The sequence below is a fragment of the Chiloscyllium plagiosum genome, unplaced genomic scaffold (genome assembly GCF_037043375.1).
Source record: "Chiloscyllium plagiosum isolate Xiang-an unplaced genomic scaffold, Cpla_swu_hap1 HiC_scaffold_6, whole genome shotgun sequence".
Taxonomy (NCBI): Eukaryota; Metazoa; Chordata; class Chondrichthyes; order Orectolobiformes; family Hemiscylliidae; genus Chiloscyllium; species Chiloscyllium plagiosum.
This window is the reverse complement of record NW_028270144.1, coordinates 68,982,651-68,999,999: the sequence shown is the minus strand read 5'-3', so window position 1 is coordinate 68,999,999 and position 17,349 is coordinate 68,982,651. Positions and strand designations below refer to the sequence as shown.

Genomic DNA, 17,349 nt, shown 5'->3' with positions numbered 1-17,349 from the left:
AACACCTCTTCCCACTGTGCATCCTGTAAAAATGCCATCCCTTATTTCCAATTCCTCTGCCACATCTGTTCCCAGGATGACCAATTCCACCATAGAAAATCCCAGATGGCCTCCTTCTTCAAAGATCCCAATTTCCCCTCCCATGTGGTTGACGATGCCCTCCAGCACATTTCCTCCACTTCCTCCACCTTCGTCCTTGAACCCCACCCCTCCAATCACAACAAGGACAGAATCCCCCGGTCCTCACCTTCCACCCCATCAACCTCCGTATACATCGCATCATCCTCCGCCACTTCTGCTACCTACAAACAGACCCCATCATGAGGGATATATCACCCTTATCAGCCTTTTGGAGAGACCAATCCCTCCGTGGCTCCCTTGTCAGATCCAGCACCCCCCCCCCCCCCCCCCCCCCCCCACCCACCAGCCCACACTCTTGGCACCTTCCCCTGCCACCACAGGAAGTGCAAAACATGAGCCCACACCTTCCCCCTCACCTCCATCCAAACTCCAAAGGGTCCTTCCACATCCATCATAGATGCACCTGTACTTCCACAAATGTCACCTACTGTATCCATTGTACCCGATGTGGTCTCCTCTACACTGGGGAGACAGGACCCCAACTTGCAGATTGTTTCAGAAAACATCTCTGGGTCACCTGCACCAACCAACCCCGCTGCCCCATGGCTGAATACTTCAACTCCCCCTCCCACTCCACCAAGGACATGCAGATCCTGGGCCTCCTCCATCATCAAACCCTAACCACCCAATGCCTGGAGGAAGAATGCCTCATCTTCTGCCCTGGAACTCTAAAACCACATAGGATTAATATGGATTTTACCAGTTTCCTCATTGCCCCTCACCCATCTTATTCCAGTCCCAAGCCTCCAACTCAGCACCGCCCTCTTGACCTGTCCATTGTCTTTCCCATCTGCTCCACCCTCCTCTCCGACTTATTACCTTCTCCCCCACCTTCATCTACCTATTGCATTCTCAATTACCTTCTCCCCAGCCCACAAGCCTCATTCCTGATGAAGAGCTTATGCCCGAAATGTCGATTCGCCTGATCCTCGGATGCTGCCTGACCTGCTGTGCTTTTCCAGCGCCACACTCTTGACTCTGATCCTCAGCATCTGCAGATCTCACTTTCTCCTTGTAATTATGACAGCAATCTTTTTGACATTTTTGAGATCTGTCACACAACTTATCTGGCCTGAGGTTGCTATACCTTTTGTAGATAAATAATGGAATGCACTATTACTCTCATTGTTAATTGGATAGGGAATTATGTCTCAATGATATAAGGATAAGAAGACAGTATTATTAAGGGTAGGATATGTTACTTTAATTAAGGATACAACCAGCAAAACAATTTTCCAAAGATGAAGGTGGCGTGAGAAAGAAACAAAATGAAAGGTTGCAAAATAGTGATAAATCTTATTATAGATACATTGAGTATGATAGATAAAGTAACATCAGGAAATAGAAACAGGTCATAGAAAAAGGTACAGATTATTAGAAAGAGCCAAAAAGAATAAATGTAATGATAATCATAATGGGAGAACAGATTGGGGACAGTTATTTTTGAAGATTGTCAAAATCAAGGTGAATGAAAAAAAAGGAAGACTTCTTTTCATAAGGATTGCTGTATTTATGTCACAAGATGTAAAAGAATTGAATGGGAAAAAGCTACAAGAGACTTCCTAGTCAAAGGGATCGAAAGGAATGTCTACTGGAAGAAGGTACATATTATGATGCTCTTATTCAAAAGGCTCATGTTACAGCACTAATTGTAATCAGATACATTCCAAGTTGAGATAATTTTGGTTCAGGATGCTTAATAATGAACATAATGCCAGCTACAATAAGCATTCCTTATGAGAGCTAGCAAAATCATTGGTGTGAAATGAGACAAGATGCCAAACAAGACATAATGGGTTTACAAAGTGTGATTTCGAGAGACAGCTATGAAACATTGATCAGTACTTTTTATGCTCTTGTGCAGGAACCAGAATTGGTGAATATAATGAATGAATAGTCAGAGATTTTGAAATATTTGGGAAATTAATTGAACTAATGGGATGACCGAAAAAGGACAGGATGATCAGTGAACTATTTAAGCTAATTCATTGAAAAGACAACTTTGAGAGTCAAGAAGCTGTCATGAATTTAGATAACAATAAATTAAACAAGAGGAAGATGCAATGTGTGACAGGAATAGTTTTGTACATTATCAAAGGATGTGAAACACTGTGAAAATTTAGTTTGTATTTGTATTGAAAGAAATGATAAAAGAAAGGACTGTTACCTCTTTAACTTAAGAGGTTTGGTAAATATTAAATTACATCCATGGAACCTACAGAAAGAGTCAAGCAGATACAGAAAATAGAAGAAACAGCCACCCAAGCATGAATTGTATTGGTCATTCAAAAAACTGTTTTATTATTGATTAGTGCTCCATCTAGCCTTTGTCCCTCTGTTCACTGCAGCTTCTAATTTGCTTAATGCATCAGTGGTGTCACATTTCGCCCTAAGCTGTACATCCAAAATCAATACTTGTATCACCCCAAAGACCCATTTTATCCCACCTCTGTTACATCACCCAACTTCACCCCTGCCTCAGGTCTGTTGCAGCTAAAGCCCTCACTTATACCATTGATGCCTATAGAATTGGCAAAGCACTCCTGATTGGCCTATAATGTTTTATAACCCGTAAAATTAAGATCACTCTAAATCTCTGCTGCTCATATGTTAATGCACACGAAGATCCACTCACCTATCACTCCTGTATTTATATTGTTCTCCAGTCAAATAATGCTTTGATGAAAATATTTAAATCCCTGTTTTCAAATCCTTTTGTGGCCCCTAGCTTTGGTCTTTTAAACATCTTCAATTTTAATCATTTTACCTTTGATGTTCATGCCTTCAGTTGCATACACTAAATCTCTGGAATGACCACCCTATAACTCTTCACAACTATCCCAATTTCCACCTTTAAGACAATCCTTGAAATCAATCATATACCTCTTTGGCCATCTCACCTCCTATTTCTTAATGAAACTCGGCTGTTGGCTTGATTTCATATTTTATTTTCGAATGTTTCACTTGTTTATTACATAATGTAAATACATTTTTTTGCTGTTGCCTTGTTGTGAATTTGGCATGTTTTGATAATAGCACATTGAATTTTGTGTTCGCCTTCTTTAAGTTTAAAAGACATTCACTTTTTGCCCAGGAGAGGGGTCAGTGCAGGCACGTGTCATTTTCATTGCAGTATGTGTCATGAGCAAGTAATGCACTGATGCATTTGATGTGATCTTTGTCATCATGTTATGCTGACAAAAGCGTTCAATACTGTTTTTTCTTCAGGAAGTCTTTGATAAAAAAATGCAGGTTGTGTCATGAAGATGCGCTACATCAAATATAGTTTTAAATTCATCAGCTGCAGGCAGACAGTAGACTGTCTTTAAAAGGCAATCTTTAATGAATCAAGGGCATTAACTGGAATTATAATAGAAATGCTGTCAATTTGCATAGCTATATAGTCCACATTCCACTCCATCGGGATTGAGACGGAGAGTGTATAAAGATGTTACCAGAAACAATAAAGCCCTGGAGAGCTGTTAACTGCTCCCTAACTGCCTTATCACAAACAGAAATTCACTAGAGTCAGCCATGAGAGTGGTCATACAGAAGTTAATTGCTTAGATACAATTTCTCAATTTTAAAACATCACTGTGAAGAAGTTAAATAAAAATAACTACCATTTTGGTGTAGATGCTGGAGTTTTAAATGTCTGTCACAGTTAAAGAGAAGTCACATGACCAGCCACGCCATGTGTGCTACTTGCATTAGGGCTAGCTGAAGCCTCCAGCGACTAAGAAAACCTGCTTTCTTTCTCTCTCTCAGCAGCTGCACCTAAGATGGCCATCCATCTACCAAGTTTCATGATGTCTACATTCCCACACACAGACAGGGAGCTTTAAAAGGTTTCCATGGCAGCACTTCCAGAAGAGAAGACTCAGCTGCAACCTTAAATTGCCAGCTGAAGACCAAAGCTGGCGATACTTCGAGCCACACCAGACAGCCAGCTACAATCAATGAATGCTCATGCACTTTAAATTCAACCTGTCCACAGTTAACCTCCTGTGCTATGTAATTTGCATTTCTGCATATTTTGTTTGAGCATGCCTGCGAGTTGCAGAATTTAGGGCATATTTTTATATTTTGATGTTTTTAAAGTAAGCTGTTACTTACTAAAATCAAAAGTCCTGTCTGGCTAATGCTTTATCATCCAAACATAAACAAACAAATACATGCTGAGCTGGCAAACACATTCTTTGACACGATTTATTCAAAATCTCTGTGACAATCAAAATAGGTGTGGGAAAATAGGTGAAACCATTCCACTAACAAAAACAGAAATTGCTGGAGAAGCTCAGCAGGACTGACAGCATCTGTGGAGAGAAATCAGAGTTATAGTTTGGATCCAGTGACTCTTGGAAGGGACCCAAAATGTTAACTCTGATTTCTCTTCACAAATGCTGCCAGGTCTGTTGAGCCATTCCAGAAACTCATGATTTTGTTTCTGATTTACAGCATCCACAGTTCTTTGGAAATCATTTCACTCCTCCTCGACTACTTAGAACAGCTTTGATAAAACTGAGTTCCATTCTAGTTCAACTGTTCTGATCTTTAAATGCAAACACAGCACTATTTGTAATGCTAACAATATAATTCAGAGATCCTTTATTCAAATAACTTCTGGCAAATGGAATATAAATTCAATTTTAGTTTCTTACCATTTTCTGTATTCTCAAGTTCTGTGTCAGTAAGAGTGAGTGCAGAATTTGCCCGACTGGATAGGCAGGAGCTTCGTGTTGATTTAACATTTTGTCCCCAAAGCCTCATTGCATTTTCAGGAGACATGACCCCATCTGTTTCTGTGTCAGAGCGTGCACTTATGGAGTATCCGGGGTGTGACAGCCCTAAATCTGTCCGATATCCAGTGCCAGGATGAGGTGTAGCTTCGGTCAGTCCTAACTCTCGGAGTGAAAAGTTTGAGCCTAGAAAACAATATTCAGTTTATCAGAAAATATTGTAAATGCTTCTATTTTTCAGTTGTGCAAAACAAATTAAATAATTTAACAATGTAATTAGATGATCCCACCCCAAACTCCAGTTCCAGACATTCCTGTCTTCACTTCGATACTTTTCATGAAATACAACTCTTGGGAGCAGGATGAAAAAGCTAAGCAAACAGCTATTCACTGCTGGCTAAAATGAAAGCACTGGAACATCACAAAGTTCTTATATTTTTATAAGTGTGATGTTACTTTAAAGCAGTAAATGATTTGAAGTCAATTAGCACCTTTGAGAAATAGGTCAATGACTGATGAGAAGGGGGAATTGAAAGCTTTGAAAAGGTTGAGAACACTGATGTCCTTTCGGTGCAGATAAGTGAAGAAACACGCAAATAATCAACATTTAATGACAGTCTATTGGAATGTATTTATACAGTATTGAAGAAAAATTTATTTAACTGAACAAAATGCTTGGAGAAATATATACAGCCCCAAGGTCAGCAATAATAAATGGCGAGACCAATTCTTGAATAAAAGGCTTATTTAAATCACATAATGCCATAATTATAAAGTCAATTTACACAGTTGGAAAAGATACATAATATCAATGCTAGGAAACCTGTTTGGACTGATAATGCAAAGTACAGCTCTTCATGTATAGTGCAAGACAGAGTTTGTGGTTAGAATGATTTAATATAACATCAAAGCATTTGAATAACTTCAGCACTACCCATAGAAGATTAATCTGTAAAATAGAAACATATGGAATAAACTGCCAGTTATTGAAATGGAGTGGCAGCTGGCTGCATTGAAGGGATTTTTCAGGAATATATACCGCAGGGAAAAATCAGAGTATCCAACTTTGTAACCTTAGCCAATCAAAACAAATAACAATAATTTGGAAGTGGACATGTCAAACTGGTGACAGCACCAAGATGTTGGTAGCTGCTGTAAAAACAAATCAAAATCAGGCCCAACAATTCCAGAAGGCTCTTGATATATTGGATTAAGCAAATTTCTTGTTGACAAGTGCAAAGCAATGAGACAAGGATTGGAGAAATAAGTAAAAACCGGCAGATGCTGTAAATCAGAAACATAAACTGGAAAAGCTCAGCTGGTCTGGCAGCATCTGTGAAGAGAAATCACAGATAATATTTTGGGTCTGGTGACCCTTCCTCAGAATTGTTCTGAGGAAGCATCACTGGACCCGAAATGATAAGTTTATTTTCTCTTCACAGATGCTGCCAGATTGGCTGAGCTTTCAAGCAGCTTTTTTTTTGTTGAAGAAATAACTATTGGATTTGGAAGTTAAATTGTATTAGGATTCAGCTTAACAAAAGGACAGAGAGCCAGTTGTGGACAGTTTGTTGAAATAATTAGCATTTGTGTGTGAGCAGCAAAAAAGGCAGGCAGGATCTTAAGTATGAAGTATCGAGTATGAAAATCACAATCAGAAATTACAGGATACAATAGCAAACCTAGTTAGTGCACTGGTTAGTTCCAGTATGAAGTACTGCATATACTTCTGGTCTCTGCCCAGGTTTTAAGAAGGACATCATGCTATTGGAAAAGCTACAGTAAAGAAATTCCCATACTTTATTACAGAAACTTAAGCATAAACAGCAGACAAAGAGAGGCTGAATTTGATTATACCAGAGAAGAGAGAGAGAATTAAGAATTTATTGACACATGTATGTGCTTATGGGCAGTGATAGATTTAACCCTAACTTAACATTCTGATGACCTCTAGAATGAAAATGGAGCATGGCTGAAACTTGCAGGGAACAAAGTGGGCGGCACGGTGGCACAGCAGTTAGCACTGCTGCCTCACAGCACCAGAGACCTGGGTTCAGTTCCTGCCTCAGGCGACTCTCTGTGTGGAGTTTGCACATTCTCTCCGTGTCTGCGTGGGTTTCCTCTGGGTGCTCCGGTTTCCTCCCACAATCCAAAAATGTGTAGGTTAGGTGAATTGGCCACGCTAAATTGCCCATAGTGTTAGGTGAAGGGGTAAATATAGGGGAATGGGTCTGGGTGGGTTGCGCTTCGGCGGGTCGGCGTGGACTAGTTGGGCCGAAGGGGCTGTTTCTACACTGTAAATAATTTAAAGTGAATGGACAAATCAAGTTTAAATGCATCAACGAAAGATGGTACATGTTTGAAATGGAAAGATAAGGAAAACAATTAAGGCTGAGAACATTCATCATTTTAGAAATAAAATAGAGAGCATTTGATGAAAAGCACCAACTGAGGGACATACGCATTGAATTACAAATGCTGTTTCTGAACTACAGGTCTGCCCAAGTACAATAAAATAATAATTTTTATATCCTGTTCATTCTACTTCTTGAATTCTGCATTTGGGATCATTTTCAAACATATACCAATGATTGGCTCATTTTAAATAAGGAAGGCAGAATACTTTCGGTTCTAGATAAGTTCATTAACAACACAGTTATCTTGGGGAAAATAAAGCACTTATTATTTCTGCAATATCTAGAATTGTTACAGCAAAAATATTTCTTACAATGCCACTCAACATAACATTGATGAAGATAACAAAGGGATATGTGACAACAGATAATCTGCAATTAAACAAGCAAAGCAGAAGATCCAAACATATCTTAGTGAGAAATGTCAAACAATTCTGGATTGTACGCACCACACTTTTCGACTATGTGTAATTGCGGCAACGTAAGCATGTCACAGTTTTCAAAATAACTGTGTCTTTGAACAATTTTTGAAGATGAAATCTAAAGCTACCAGGGTAGGTGTTGCTTAAGTATGACCTGTTGTTTACCCTTTTGGTTTTAAAAAGTTGCTAGAAGTGCAGGTCGATAACATGACAAGAAAGCTTAGACCTAACTAGCAAGTGAATAAATAGCAGATACATCCTTGATTGGATATGTTCAATATATAAGAATTGAAAAATGTAAAAAGAAAGAGAGTAAATTAGCAGGGTGAATGCAATGTCAAAGCAGAAACAGAAATAAAATCAGAGAAAGACACGTTGGATTGGTGAAGACAGGCCGAAAGATTAAAAACCCACACTTTTGATTGTCTTCTGGGCATGAGTTTGATTGGCAGCCATTAACAATTAAAAAATAAAAGCTTGTGCACTAGATATTAATTGCATACTAAACACAAAGGTAAGTGTAATGCATCAATTAATAAAAATCACAGGAATCGTTAGGTTATGAAATCTTAAGAAATCGGAGCAGAAATAGTCCATTTAGTCTGCTGCGACAATCAATCAATCATTGATTGCACTGGAACTCCACTTTTCGGCTTGCTCCCCCCTCAACCCCTTAGTATTTGACTGTCTTGTAGATCTAGTTGAATGCAAATTTTTGAATATATTCAATGATTAAGCCTCCACTACTATCTATGGAAGAGGCTAGCAGTAGAGTTGTGAAATTTGACCAGTACCTTGCATTGATTTGCAATTCATTCAGGGGGCACGACAAGTTGCTAAGTGACTAGTAATTACCAACAGCAAGTGTCTTTCACAGGGTTTGCTTTTAAACAAAATTGAACCCATTGTTACCATTAAAATTTGGTGGATATATTCTTCACATACTTCTAAAATTTCTATTTTCCATAGATGTCTCCAGCTCATGTCCACTAGTAAAGATGTCTCAGTCAGCCCCTGCTTCATTCAACAGAATTCTCAAGAAAAATACGAGATGCAAGACCTGAATATTTTAATTCAATTCAGTTCAATGCACTCCAGCTGTGCAAATAGCCATAAGCCTCACTATCTGAAGAAAAAAAATCAAGAAGAATAAAAAGTTAATCTTTTCAAACTGAGGTAAATGTACGTTTGTAAAAGAAAGAAAAGGAAATGAAAACTTTTAACTTTATCACATTCTTCATCTCCCCGTCTCCTACATTGACTGTGACAGATATGGCCACTGGACCAAAATAGATACAAGCTGCTTAGAACAGTCTGCTCTTAACCTTGACACTGAATATAAAACATGAAGGCGTATGGTCCATTGATGCTATCAACATTGTTCACAGTTACCAAATATTTATTTTTGTGTCGTAACTGCAGAATAAACAAACCAATCATTAAAGATTTCTCCTCAGGTCCAGCAGTTCTGTTTTCTTTTTGAACCAACGGCTAAGATTAATTATGAAGATATTTTATGTCATCAAAATCTGTTTGTTTTTGTTCCATTCTGCTTGCTGACTCACTTGTGAACTTGGGAATATCAACAGTATTAAAGCTTAACATCAGTGATTGCCTCTGGGAAGTACTGTCAAAAATTATTAAAAATTACTGCCACAATTAACTAAAAATCAAAAGTCTTCAGAATAAATGCTGTGAAATAGATATATTTTATACCTGGGGCCTAATGTGCCCTTTTAAAAAAGTTCAAAATTGAATGGTAAGAGCCAAAAAAATTGCTCGGATATATTCTATCCTGCTTTGATGGAAGAGATTGTGTTCACTTCACTGTTAACAATTTTATTGCACTTTTCCCATAACAATTAAAAATGACAATTAATCTGGCAGAATACTCATGTTTATAAATATACAAAAAACTGCGTCAATATTTGTTGTAAGCGTAATTTTTCATTCAAAAATATTAACTTTGGAGAGATTACTATTTGCCATTCAAATAATTCATAATGTCTTTCACTCTAATATTGTTAGAGTCACTAACCCACTATCTAGATGCAAGCATGGCTTTTAACATGGAAATCTTTGATTATGCAACCATTTAAAAAGAAAATTTATGTTCTATCAATAGGGGCATGGTGCACAAAAGAAGTAAATATGAATTTATACAAAACATTGATTAAATCCACAGTTAAGATCATTGCTGGTGGTTTTGAGCAAGCCATTATAGAAAGGAAATTAAAGTAGGGATTGTGCAATACTAATTTATTTTGATAGTGTCAATAAAAAAACACATAATTAGGTCATATACTGCCTCTGGTAAGGTGCAAATAACTGCAGGATTTTCTTTTCCAACAAACAACAGTGGCTACATGGCCACAATTGGGCTATCTGTTTGCACAGATTATTAAAAATCAAATTCAATTTCTGTGAATTGCCAAGATGGGATGAAAGCCCATGCCCCTAGAACACTTGCCTGGGGTTCTAGATTACTAGCCCATTGCCATAACTATTTCACCATTGACACAGTTATAATATGAAAATCCAGAAGTTGCCAATAGTATTCTTATATGCTCCTCCATAGTCTGTGCTGTTTCATTCTCCAACATTGATGTCAGTGGATTCTAAAACACATGATCAGAGTCCCTAAATTAGCCAGCATTTTTTGCCCATCCCTAAGTACTGTTGAGAAGGTGATGGCCAGCTGCTTTCTTGAACCACTGCAGTCCTTGGTAACGATTTATACTCATAGTGCTGTTAGGGAGGGAGCTCCAGAGATTTGACCCAAAGACACTGAAAAAATGTGTGTACCTGTAACTTGTGGGTGAAGGTGTTCCCATGCATCTCATGCCTTAGTCTTTTTAGGTGGTGTTGGTCACAGGTTTGGAAGGTGGCACTGGAGGAGGCTTGGTGAGTTTCTGCAGTGTATGGATACTACATACTGATACTACTGAGTATCGGTGATGGAAGGAGTGAACATTGAACCTGGTACCAATCAAACAGATTGTTTCAGCTTGGATGGTGTCAAACTTCTTCACTATAGCTGGAGCTGAATGCATCCAAGTAAGTGGCATAGCATTCAACAGCACTTGTGTCTTATAGATGATGGGCAGGCTTTGGGCAGTCAGAGAATGAACTATTTGCCACAGAATTTGCAACAGCTTTTGACCTGTTCTTGTAGTGAATATATTCATATGGCTAGTCCAGTTCAGTTTCTGGTCAATGGTAACTCCCGGGATATGAGAATGACGAGAACAGGGGTAGGTCCAATCAAGGACAGTAGTGGGAGACTGTGTATTGAGTCGGAAGAGATAGGAGAGGTCTTGAATGAGTACTTTTCTTCAGTATTTACGAAAGAGAGGAACCGTATTGTTGAAGAGGAGAGTGTGAAACGGACTGGTAAGCTAGAGGAGATACATGTTAGGAAGGAAGATGTGTTGGATATTTTGAACAACTTGAGGATAGACAAGTCCCCCGGGCCTGATGGGAAGCAAGAGAGGAAATTGCAGTACCGTTGGCAATGATCTTTTCATCTTCACTGTCAACGGCGGTGGTACCAGGGGACTGGAGAGTGGCGAATGTTGTGCCCCTGTTCAAAAAAGGGAATAGGGATAACCCCGGGAATTACAGGCCAGTTAGTCTTAGTTCGGTGGTAGGTAAAGTAATGGAAAGGGTACTGAGGGATAGGATTTATGAGTATCTGGAAAGGCACTGCTTGATTAGGGACAGCCAGCACAGATTTGTGAAGGGTAGGTCTTGCCTTACAAGTCTGATTGAATTCTTTGAGGAGGTGACCAAGCATGTGGATGAGGGTAGAGCAGTGGATGTAGTATACATGGATTTTAGTAAGGCATTTGATAAGGTTCCCCATGGTAGGCTTATGCGGAAAGTCAGGAGGCATAGGATAGAGGGAAATTTGGCCAATTGGATAGAAAACTGGCTAACCGGTCGAAGTCAGAGAGTGGTGGTAGATGGTAAATATTCAGCCTGGAGCCCAGTTACAAGTGGAGTTCCGCAGGGATCAGTTCTGGGTCCTCTGCTGTTCGTAATTTTTATTAATGACTTGGATGAGGGAGTCGAAGGGTGGGTCAGTAAATTTGCAGATGATACGAAGATTGGTGGAGTTGTGGATAGTGAGGAGGGCTCTTGTCGGCTGCAAAGGGACTTGGATATGATGCAGAGCTGGGCTGAGGAGTGGCAGATGGAGTTCAACCCTGCCAAGTGAGAGGTTGTCCATTTTGGAAAGACAAATAAGAATGCGGAATACAGGGTTAACGGTAGGGTTCTTAGTGAGGTGGAGGAACAGAGGGATCTTGGGGTCTATGTTCATAGGTCTTTGAAAGTTGCCACTCAGGTGGATAGAGCTTGTAAGAAGGCCTATGGTGTATTAGCGTTCATTAGCAGAGGGACTGAATTCAAGAGTCGTGAAGTGATGTTGCAACTGTACAGGACTTTGGTTAGGCCACATTTGGAGTACTGTGTGCAGTTCTGGTCGCCTCACTTTAGGAAAGATGTGGAAGCTTTGGAGAGGGTGCAGAGAAGATTTACCAGGATGTTGCCTGGAATGGAGAATAGGTCGTACGAGGATAGGTTGAGAGTGCTAGGCCTTTTCTCGTAGGAACGGTGAAGGATGAGGGGTGACTTGATAGAGGTTTATAAGATGATCAGAGGAATAGATAGAGTAGACAGTCAGAAACGTTTTCCCCGGGTACAACAGAGTGTTACAAGGGGACATAAATTTAAGGTGAAGGGTGGAAGGTATAGGGGAGATGTCAGGGGTGGGTTCTTTACCCAGAGAGTGGTGGGGGCATGGAATGCGCTGCCTTTAATTCTGCCTTAAAGAGTCAGAATCTTTAAGCGGCAATTGGATAGGTACATGGATGGGTGCTTAAGCTAGGACAAATGTTCGGCGCAACATCGTGGGCCGAAGGGCCTGTTCTGTGCTGTATTGTTCTATGTTCTATGTTCTATGTTCTATATGGCTAGTGGGAGATTCAGATACGGTAATGTTATTGAAACAATAGTTGGATTGTCTCGAATTGAAAATGGTCACTTGTGAGGAGAAAGTGAGGTCTGCAGATGCTGGAGATCAGAGCTGAAAATGTGTTGCTGGAAAAGCGCAGCAGGTCAGGCAGCATCCAGGGAACAGGAGAATCGACGTTTCGGGCATAAGCCCTTCTTCAGGAATGAGAAATGAGGTCACTTGTGCCTGGTACAAATGCCTGGCACTTGTGCACCATGAATGTAATTTTCCACTGATCAATCCAAGCCTGACTGTTGTCTAGGTCTTGCTGCATTTGAATGTACATGAAATGTTTCATTATCTGAGGAAAAAGGTGCGATCATCTGTGAATGTCTCCATTTCTTAGTCTTATGCAGACAGGGAGGACATTCATAAAGGAGCTGAGGATGGCTGGGCCTCAGGCACTACCCTGAGGAATCCTACAGAGATGTTCTGGAACTTTGCTGACTGACTCCAATGATCACAATCATCAACTTTGACTGAACTGGTGGAGAGTTTTCTTACAATTCCCAATGACTCCAATTTTCCTCCTTGATGCCACATTCAGTCAAAAACTACCTTGACGTCAAAGGCAGTAACCGTTACTTCCTCTTGAGTTCACCTCTTGTGTCCATGTTCAGACCAAGACCACACTGAGTCAGGAGCTGATTGGGCCCAAAAGAACTCAAATTCACAGCTGATGGATAGGTTGTTGTTGGCTTGATGTTGTGGTCTGTTCTTTGTTTTTGTCATTGCATTTGATAGCTTAGCAGTTTTGGCCAACAGCATGCATAATCACTTCATTGTTGACCACAGGTTTGGTTGAAAATGTAGTAAATTTGACCCTCCATTATTTTTTCCAGCTTGCATCTATTTAGATGTCTCAATAATTAATTCTATTAACATCCACAGTTAAAGCTTCACTTCACTTTGGACATGAAACACAAATGCAGAACACGACAATGATTGTTGTTACATTGTTACCTAACCCACATTAGTGTTTCATTGTAATATCACATCCTTTGGCAAAAACTTGCATTCCATCCAACTAATGGCTGGCTGAACTACATCTTAAATTCACATAAATTTAAATTATTAATTGACCTAGTATTTATCAGTTTCTGTGGGAAATCTGTTACAATATGTTGCTGATGTTTTCGTGAAAGAAAGCTTCTGAACTTCTCTCCAAAATGGCTTGGCTCGGATATCCCCTTGACACAGACTTCCCCGTCATCAGAAAATGTTTCTCCCTAGCTGCCCTGTTATTTTCAGGTAAGTTCCTAAAAAGAATTGGGTAAGCTCCTAAATGGTTCTTGTTGAAAGGATTTTGCCCGAAATGTTGATTTTCCTGCTCCTCGGAAGCTGCCTGACCTGCTATGCTTTTCCAGCACCATTCTAATTTTGATTCCTAAAAAGAATGTCAATCATATTACCTCTTTCCTAATGTATTCCAGGGCAATAAGGCTAATTTATGTAGCTTCTCCTCATACACACATTTTCAAGAATAACTTATAATCCGGGGAATTAGTGTTTCACTTCTTCCAAAATGAACATATCCTTTCTGACATTGAAACTGTGCTTTCCCTGCTGTTGCAGAACGTATTCTTCTTCATATGTGATGTAAACTGTGGGATTTATTATATATACATGTATATATGTGTATGAAATGTATATACATAGATATTTATGTTTTAACATTAGTTATTGTGAATTTGGTTTTTGGTGTATCTGAAGTTATTAATTAACCTGGAAGTATTTCTGTTCCTGTGGTGATTTCTTTTAAATCCATCTTTGAGGCTTAACTTTTAGAGTTTTACAACTGAACAAGATAAACAACCTCAAACTTAGAATATTAGGAGTGGCTTTCTTAATCTTAAAGCAAACACCCATAGTTTAGAAAGACAGGGATGTCTTTCTTTGTTTTGGAGCAGTCTTCCAAAGTCTTTAGAATAGGATGGCTGCATGAAGCAGTGCTTCTGGGAAGGAAAGGACATATAGTGAACTAGAAATAAAACAGAAATTGCTGGAAAATCTCAGCAAGTCTGGCAGCATCTGTTGAGAGAAATCAGAGTTAATATTTCAGGTCCAGTGAGCTTTCTTCAGAACTTGTTTTGTTTCTGATTTCCAGCATCTGTGGTTCTTTCAGTTTTTTAAATATAGTGAATTAGATTACCTTACAACAAAGAATTAATATTAATCCCAGACCAGAAGTGTGGGTATAAAATCCTGAAGGAGTTACTTAAAGCTGAGAACATTTAAGCAGGTGGATAACAGCCTCTGAAAGAAGCTCTCTGCAGTTCTAAAGTAAAAGATAGGGTCACAACTGAATTTACAAGTTTGTTAGATTGTTAGGGTTGTTAGATATCGGGACACTGGTGTGAATATTGTATGAGTAATCAAATAGGTACTGTATCAGTGGTGTATTTTAGGCACTATACAAAAGCTGTTTTGCTTCTTTTCAACTTATAAAGGAGTGTTCTGGGATTAACAGGATTATACTTCGTATATTTAACAAGCTTTGGATTTGTATTATAAATTAATAGTTCTGTTTATTCTATTTTATCATTTTTTTGTTTATAAATTTCTGTTTCATTGGTAAAGCAATACCTGCAGCATTGTTTGCTATGTTTCAGTGAGAGACCACTTCTCCAAAACTAAAACAAATAAAAATGAGCTATAAAACTGGGTTCCTATTGGGTATTTGACGTGTCTGGTAATAACATCAGCTGGGATCACAACAATATTCTCGCTCTCTAACTATGGAGAGTAATAATCTATCAGTCAGTTATCTTTGGGCATGTTTACTACAGCTTATTGACATAAATCCATTACCCTTCATCTTTCACTATTTGGAAAAATACTCAAATCTATCACTTTCTAATCCAAGGCTTATCTTCATCCAAGTCCATCTATCAAAATCTTTACCTTTTTGCTTAAGCCTCAACATTTTTAATGCCAAACTAATTTTATTTTCTGACCACTATGCCACCAATCTGTGTTGCTGACAAACATGGATACATGGTTTTCTATTGTATTATAACATTCCTTAAAAATACAATAAATAGTTGAGGCCCAAACATAGATCCTGAGGGCCATCTCCAGTCATTTCCTTCCACTCTAAGTATACACTGTCTATTTATATTCTTTGTTTGATTAGGCTCATTAATCTCCTAATCAAGCATAATATGTATATTCAAATCTAAGAGCATTCATTTCAGCAACTATTCTCCAGTGGGGAAACTTTCTGGAAATTCATGTAAACAATGTCCTTTGGAACTTCCCCATTTACTACCTTAGGAACATCTTCAAAATATTTCATCAGGGTTATTGCTCATGACCTATCCTCTAATAACCAAAATTGGATTTTCTGAACATCTCTAAAATTTTCATGGGCTTAGCCACCCTGCCCTAAGTTACAGCTTCCAATAATTTCCCCACAGCATGCATTAAATTATCAGGTCTACAATTCCCTGATTCCTAATCTCCCTTGAGCAACATAGTTACATTTGTGATTTTCCATTCTAAGTGGACAATTGCTGAATTGAACACATGATTGAAGATTACAGCTAGAATACCTGCAATTTCTTCAAATACTGTCTTTAAAGCTCTAGGGTGAAAAACATAAGGTCCTAGGATGTGTCAGTCTTTAGTGCCCTTTTAAGTACTGTTTTCTGGCTTCAGTGAGTTTCAGTCCCCACTTTTATTTCCGTTTCCCTGGAATATTCAGTTTATCCTCTTTGTCACTCTGAAGACTGACTTTTTTAAGCAAGTGTACAATTTCACTTTTAAAATAAACCCTGGTTTAGTCTTGTTATCCTTCATAAATCTGGATCATTACTGTTACCTGGCCTCCCCTACACTGCTGTAAAGACCTTAACTGACTTGAGTTTTTATTATTTCAAAATTTGTTATCCCCAATGATGACTTCACAGAACTATTCACCAGCAACCCCAAAAGTTTCATCCTTTAAAGCATGTCATACAACCCTTTAATGACTGCTAATATGCAATATTCATTCAACAGTCTCCTCTTCCATTACCAGATTGGTCTTTTCCAGCTTTATATTCTTCAATGGATCATTTGTTTCTATGATATTGGATTTCTGCTCATATGCATCCTCATCACTCTATCATTAGAGATTGACATTTTAGTCAATAGGCCTTTTTCCTTTGATATGCTCCTTGTAACAAAAGTATCCTCCCACCCTTCAAATCATTTTGGGAATATCTCATGTAAAAGATTTACAAGGATGCTGCCAGGTCTTGACAGTTTGAGTTATAGGAAGAGGCTGAATAGGCTGAGGCTTTTTTCCCTGAAGAGTCAAAGGCTGAGGGGCAAACTTATACAGGATTATAAAATCATGAGGAGCATGGATAGGATAAATAGACAAGGTCTTTTTCTTAGTGAAGGGGTGTCCAAAACTAGTGGGCATAGGTTTATGGTGCATGTATGGAGAGAGCTGCCAAAAGAGGTGGTGGAGATAATTCCAACATTTAAAAGGTGTCTGGATTGCATATGAATAGGAAGAGCTTAGAGGGATATGAGCCAAATGCTGACAAATGGGACTAGATTAATTTAGGATATCTGGTCAGCAAGGATGTATTGGCACAAAGGATCTCTTTCTGTGCTATGTAACT

General features: G+C 38.8%; 1 protein-coding gene across 13 annotated transcripts in view; it reads right to left on the bottom strand.

Moving 5' to 3' along the window:
- tenm4 (teneurin transmembrane protein 4) overlaps nucleotides 1–17,349 on the bottom strand; it is a 2,250,110-nt gene that overhangs the window by 432,289 nt on the left and 1,800,472 nt on the right. For all 13 annotated transcript variants that reach the window (XM_087988070.1, XM_087988077.1, XM_087988076.1 and 10 more), the window contains one exon: nucleotides 4,803–5,066. In XM_087988070.1, coding sequence (XP_087844196.1) covers nucleotides 4,803–5,066 — 264 coding nt within the window. The remainder of the gene's footprint in view (nucleotides 1–4,802; nucleotides 5,067–17,349) is intronic.